Genomic DNA, 7,034 nt, shown 5'->3' with positions numbered 1-7,034 from the left:
CAATATTCAGTCAAAAAAAGACGTTACGTCGGCTTTGTTCATGTTACCGTCTAACTTTTTACGCTGCCTTCCAAATGCTTAAGACGGCTTTTTCGTGACGCGTCCTTACCAATGACATAACGTCAATCTAGAACAAAGCACAACATATGGTATTTTTACATAAAAATATACTATCACAAAATTATATAAGCTAATACTACAAATTGATAAATATTTACCTGTTTGAATTTTCTTTTGTTTTTTTTTCATTAATTTATGAGAAGGTTACTTTATTGTGCTGGTGGTGATGGATCCTGCCGGCAAATGTATACATGTACACCAACGTTTTATCAACAGATAGAAAGTATCATAAAATATAATGAAAACTCACTGCTGATTTTCTTTAATTAAACCAAAGCCTGGCGGCATCAACAATTTACTATCGAAAGCGTTGAATTGTTTTGACTATGTTTCCTTGTCGTGAACCTTTTTTACCAGGAAATTATATCTTAAAATTGATATATTCCACGATTAATTTTATTTCGTAGTATAACTCTAATTATGTTAAAAGCCACTAATTCGATAAGTAGATTTTAATTTAGCATTTTAATTGGATAATCAATATGTTACAAAGAGTTACAGAAATAAAAAAAATAATGAAATACAATTATCTATATAATAAAGGCTAAACAAAATCACATTCTCTTCGTTCAATTACCTTACTGTTTTTGGTGTTCTTATCACAGGTAATAGTGTTTATACATCAAAATCATGGTCTAACGACTAATCTCTTATAGATTTTGAATTTAACATCTTCTTATCCATTAACATGCTTTCAGACACGTCAGCGCATGTCAACATTATTCATCCAATATTAATTCTATAGTATTTGAAAAAATATATATATCCTATATGCATTTGAATTCAATATGAGTTCAACGATAGGTTATTATGATAAAAAAGTGAATACAGAGTGAATGTATGAAAACCAGGCATAAAAACATGATACGCTTAAGTAATTCGAAATTATAATAGCCCAAACAATAATGAAAACGAGTGAAAAATATGTTGAGGCTATTCGTATTAAATATTTCTAAACGTTTTCTTAACCGTCGACTAAGCTTGAAATCTTTGGTCATTTTCTTTGGATATATTTTTTTTATGATAAATAAAAGTCGTATTGTTTTTGATGCACCTAATTCAATGTGAAGTTTTTCAATTAAAGCTTTTTACAACATATTCATATTTGTTCCAGTTACAGAATTGATAATTATAAAAATTTCTCTCCTTCGATATGTTTTACTTTTTATGTTTTTTTACTGTTTAGTATCCTATTCGTTTGCGATACAGGAATGATTTTTTAACTTTCCTTCTGATTTCTCCCTCAACAAGGATGATCGGTAGATTTGCAAGATTCTCGTTCATCCATACTTATATCTGATTTTGACAAGCAATGAGCCAAACTGTACGGGCGGTTGTTTCTCCGACCGCCAATCATACCATTCTTTTTTACAGAATTTTGATTTACTTCTTCTGTAAAACGATCCAGTTCAGCATCTAACTTGATATCTGCTAATTGCATACTGTAATTGGGCAATACATGCTTCTGTTTACAACTTCTTCCCGTTTTGTGTCCTAATGTTGTGTTTTGAGGAAAACTCAGACTTTCATTTTCTATCTCATTCTTTTTTTGTTCTTCCTTTTTGAGTGACTGCTTGCTCCAAAGAGACACAAATTCCTCATTTCTTGAATCAGGATTTTTATCAGAAACCGTTTGTGAATAATTAATTTTTAATCTAATGTGATCGTATACATTTTGATCCATATGCGTTTGGTAGAGGTTATGTTTATCTGAATAATCGCACTCTCGCATCGGGCAAAAATTCGTGTTCCTACATGCTCCACGAGAACTGATTTCTTCTATACCCTGAGAATATCTTATTTCAGAGTACGGGTCTTCGTATTCTGTCACCTGTTCACACAAAGATGTTCTATTTACAGTAGAAAGTTCAGTGTCTTCTTGGATCACTTTTGTAACACCTTCTATAGAAATATAAACATTCAGTTAATTAACAAACATGAACCAAAAATATTAAGTATCGGCGCTTTGTAAAGTACTATTTACAATGAATGTTTTGAAAATATAACGAGTTTTATAAACACAAATCAAGCCAATGGTGTAATTTATTGTACCATATATTGAACAGTTCTACATGCAATGTTGACGCAAAAGACACATTATAAATAAAATTAGTTTTTTTATTTACGTATTCTTGTTTTTGAGTAAAAATAGAGATATTTTATTTCGTACCTTGATCTATACAGGGGCATATCAATTGTCTGATACATACACCAAGAAAACAACAGTTGAAATTCATATTCGCTCTTCTAAAGAAAAAAAACCTTGATTTTAACCGGTCAAGTTCAAATGTGTTACTTTGATTTTATTTCTCAAAATTGTTATTGTAATATTCCAGTTTCAACTTACCGCAAGTAGAATAGGAGAAAGCAACCAATGACAAAGAATGTGGGAAGTGTACCGAACAGAAAAATTCCAAACATTGTCATTTTTTTACTGTTGGCGCCATTGAAATTAATGCTTCCCCCTAGTTTATAGCAAATAACGGTCATTATATGATATTCAAAAAAAAAAAAGATGTGCGTTTCTTCAGAGCTGTTTTAAAAGTTTGGTTCAACAAGAATCTTTTTTGTTTTTACCAAATTCAGATTTGCTCAGAAAAAAATGTGTGATTTAACTTGATCAATTATTAAAATGTAATTAAACGAACAATAAAATGATTCAAATAAATGTTACAATAAATGTTATAAAAATTGAAAAATACAAACATAATTTAATTAAAAATAAAATGTCTTGCGTTTGAAATTTAGTAAATAATGTTGTCGATTTTGGGATTTATCTTTAAATTTGTATCTAACAAACAAAAGTGCCATATTTGATTAATTTGGTTTGATTTATTTTAAACAAAAACATCTCAAAAAACCTTGCAATACTTTTTCATGATGATATTTATACCTCTGTTTGTTGATATCTTTGTTGTGACGACTTTTGATACATTCTGTAAACTTGATTCTGGACGCTTCGTTGTATTTAACATGATAGTTGACTGAGAATCTAGATGTTAAAGAAATTAGCATATTCTATTTGATGATTATTAAAAACATTTTATAATCTGTTATTTAATGCATTTTGTAATGGAATATCGAAAATGAACTTTAAATAAATAGTCAATGAATAAATTGATAATTTAAAGTTGTGAAATAAATTCAATATCTGTAAATCAATAGTCTATCTTTAAGATAATCATTTATTTGAATGTTTTAATGTACAAAAAAGATTCAGATAAAATAAAATAAATCAAGCAATTTTCAGAAAATATTTTTATTTTGATATTTAATTTTATTCACATAAAAATAAAAATCACCAATAAACAGTTATGTAGGATTTGTGTGATGGTGTAGTAAAAACAACATTAAATATTGAAAATCAGTTAAAGAATCATTGCTTTGGTGAAAAAGCTGATATGAAATATATACATGTATTTGGAATTCTCAGTTATTTAAAGATCAATATTTTATAGTTTAGGCATTTTATGTTTTAAAAATGGTATGATAGAAGGTAATACTACATTAAAATCAAAAACATATACAATTTGTCGGGATGCAGCCAGTTACAGTGTGACATTCCGATGTATTACATTGGCAAGGAACTCGACACAATCTTCCAAAGTATCCAGGAGAACAGCTTAATTTACAATTCCAGCCATAACTTCCGATCGGACATTCTTTAAAATAAAACAGAAATATTGTTTTTAAAATCTGTCAAACCGTAGATTAAACGTTTTAACACGTTTTGTATTCAATAGAAGATCAAATACAATTTATACGATAAGAGCCATTATGCATACTTTTTCTGTAAAATTCGATTAAGTTACGTTATGTCAATTATTATTTTATTGTGATTGATTTTGAAATTTGACTGTTATATATTTTTTGGAAAACAAATGTAATATTATAAAATAACAGATTGCTTAACGATATTGAAACTTCGTTACCAGTCATAATCTTACGCGCCACTTATAGATATATATCAATTGTCACAAAACTTACCTGTACAACTGTTGGTGTCATTATTCAAGTATTCATTGTAGCAGCAAGGATTATGAGGTTGTCTTCATTTTTGCAAAACAATGAATTGATATATTTCTAAGCAGCTATTTAAAAGCAAAACAAAATTTCTGTACTTTACAAATGAAATTATTGATACCGAATTTATTCAATGTTAGCAGCAAAAAGTAAAATATAAAGTTGTTTTATAACAAATTCCTGGGCACCTGTTACAAACAAATCCTTCGGGCTGATTGTGGTTTGGTATTTCTTTAGTTTGATTGTAGTTGTCGTTTGTCATAGAGTATTCCAGTAGAGCTTTTGTACAACGCAGTATCCAACAAAACGTTAAATGTAAAAGAATGTTTTTCATCCTAAAAAAAACTTCATTTAACAATTATCATAGCAAATATAAGGATTTAAAACGGTTATAACACGGCTATTGTTTTTGAAAACAATATAAAGGAAAAATACCTTTATTACACAGCGTAGATCCACACAACTATTTTATAAGTCGATGAAATGGTACGTGATTACGTATATAATTGGTTGATACAAACAAGCCTAATTTCTAGGCGGAAGGATACCCACCCAAAATTATTTCCCTAATATGATGTCATAAACATAAGGATAATCACATGCTGGACAAAATAAAATGGGCACTGTACAAATCTATATATTTGTAAAATATATGGAATTTGATTGAACATTTGATTTAAAAAATTCATAATGTTAATAAAATGAAAAATACGCCCTTAAGCGCTTTATATGGTTAAAAAAACAGTCTTTATTTTCAGAAAATGTCTTTGTGGTTTATTGACATTCATTCCTCAGCAATTTTTGATAACTGAACATATGGAAAAATGAATTATTTTTAAAAAAGTCGAAACTGCCCTGTTTTAATTTGTAATTAGAGTATAATCTAGGAAGAAAGTATATAATTTCCTTCCATTTGAATTCTTTAATAATAATTTTGAAAAACAAGGCTTGTTCTTTTTAAAAAATGTTAATATGTATAAAGTCAAGCGGAATTTATACGTTTTTCATGCCCATCGTATTGTGACATATGCGGGTAAAACCATCTGTCAGTTTTTTAGCTGATGAAAAAAAGGCGTTAGAATCCGATTTGATTTTTTTTTTCAATTATCCTACATTTGTGCGAGCTAATGTTTCAAAATGTGTTGTTAGTTAATTTCATCACACATTGATACAATTCCTGTCTTTGACTCAGTTGTATCGAATAGGACACATATTCCAGTTGTGATGTAACCTAATAAAAGTTGTACCCAGATTTACACATTAGTATCTTGTATTAAATGTCTGCTGACAAAACATTTAACCTAGTAAATTGCATTATTCAAAAAGAAAAAAATGTTGCTTTTTACTCTATATTATGTACAAAACAATACATCAAGCTAAGTAATGAATAACCTTGTTAAAAGAATAACACAACGGTGACTTATTTTTAAATGCGGCATGATTAATCTAATATATGCAAAAAATGGGAAAGAATTCTATCTTAACCATAGACACAATAAATAAAAATTCCAAACTGTCAATGTGGCATTAAATTAATCAACATTAAAAACATTCTCCGCAATAACAAATTTGTATGATAGCGTTAATTATAATAGGATAATAACGTTCTGATACTTTGTTACATCCTTGATATTTATGTAATAAGGACGTTGTTATATATTTAAAAGCAATATACTTAACTTTCCCATATTATTAAATAAATTGAGTTTCAGTACTTGTTTAAAGTGATGATTTCAACATCGATAAAATCGAGGAAGTTGTTTTATAGCTTAAAATGAAGGGTTTTATTTATAAAGTATTTTAAATCTGATTTTTTCATGCAATTCAAATCAATTTCTGGAATGCAACTGTTTTCGTGTTATGTTAAAGGATTTAACAATTATTTTTAGAGACATTTCTAACAACAAATATTTTTTGGAGACATTTCCTCAAAAAAGCTTTAGTCGATTTCACTTGTCGTCACCGGAAAAAAACAAAAACGGGAATTTTTCAACTTTTTTGTTTTTTAAACATCTTTCTGTTATTTTTGATAAAGACGCTTTCTTTAATGAATGCATAATATGTAATCTTTTTTGAACCGATCCAAGGATTTCGAGATTTTGGTCTCCAAAGTCCTAATGTGAAAGTTTCCGTCGCGTAGTGTTGTTGACTTGTGCCCAAGAGACCGGGGTTGTGTCCCTGAGCCGAGTGCCGAAAGTTCTGTTTTTCTTAATTGTGTTTCAATTTAAAGTTTTATCTTTAAAATGATTGATTTTTCCAATTTCCGTTTAAATTTTATCAAAATCACAATACTACTGGGTTTTTTTTCAGTACAAACATATGGCGATATAAACCCTAAGAGAAGGTAAAATAGAATTTAAGTAGTGTTAAGCATGAAAGAAAGAAAAAATAATAATTAAGAAATGTTAACTCATCTCAATAATCCATAAAACTTAATACAAATTCAAACAAAGCATCAGGGACCTCTAAAAAGATAAAGGTAGGATCTGGTGCCTATCCCGATAGAAGATCTTTCAAACGGAAGACCTCTCGTTACTCGCAAGGAGATCGAGGGAATTTTGTTTTTAGATTTTGATATTGTTTATTTTGAGAGAGAAAAAAATGCTATAACAATAAATTGGAAATCAAGGCTGAATAATGTTTATATCGTTTTACTTTGACCTTGCATCTTAACATCATAAGCATCAAAAGCAAATGTATGTTATTATTTATCTCAATCAAAAACTGTTATTTTTTATAAAGCATTTTCAGGAGAATTTAAATTAACTTTTTTTTCATTATTTTCCAAAAAGCAAGATCTTGATCTAGCATAATATTTCTTGAATGAATGTGTGTAACATTGGAGTTGATGAATTATCCTTTCTTTGTTCTCTAGAACTTGTCTTAAACAT

At 28.6% G+C, this 7,034-nt stretch overlaps 1 protein-coding gene across 1 annotated transcript; it reads right to left on the bottom strand.

Annotated features, from left to right (window-relative positions):
• Nucleotides 1-968: 968 nt before the first annotated feature.
• Nucleotides 969-4,694, bottom strand: LOC128189734 (uncharacterized). Its single transcript, XM_052861473.1, has 8 exons — nucleotides 4,579-4,694; nucleotides 4,332-4,478; nucleotides 4,108-4,169; nucleotides 3,648-3,782; nucleotides 3,014-3,112; nucleotides 2,468-2,585; nucleotides 2,291-2,367; nucleotides 969-2,022 (listed from the first exon to the last, which is right to left on the bottom strand). The coding sequence occupies exons 2-8, from the start codon at nucleotides 4,475-4,477 to the stop codon at nucleotides 1,364-1,366; spliced, it is 1,296 nt and encodes a 431-aa protein (XP_052717433.1). The 5' UTR covers nucleotide 4,478; nucleotides 4,579-4,694; the 3' UTR covers nucleotides 969-1,363.
• Between the last annotated feature and the right edge of the window lie 2,340 nt (nucleotides 4,695-7,034).

Source organism: Crassostrea angulata, chromosome 6, assembly GCF_025612915.1.
Source record: "Crassostrea angulata isolate pt1a10 chromosome 6, ASM2561291v2, whole genome shotgun sequence".
Lineage (NCBI taxonomy): Eukaryota > Metazoa > Mollusca > Bivalvia > Ostreida > Ostreidae > Magallana > Magallana angulata.
The sequence above is the reverse complement of the archived record's forward strand: the minus strand, read 5'-3'. Positions and strand labels throughout refer to the sequence as shown.

Excerpts from the sequence above, each read along its gene's own strand:
- LOC128189734 (XM_052861473.1), bottom strand. The coding sequence starts at position 4,477 with ATGAAAAACATTCTTTTACATTTAACGTTTTGTTGGATACTGCGTTGT. Across the intron at positions 2,368-2,467 it reads TTTCTCCTATTCTACTTGCG|AAGAGCGAATATGAATTTCA; the intron begins GTAAGTTGAAAC and ends TTTTTTCTTTAG. Across the intron at positions 2,023-2,290 it reads ATGCCCCTGTATAGATCAAG|AAGGTGTTACAAAAGTGATC; the intron begins GTACGAAATAAA and ends ATATTTCTATAG.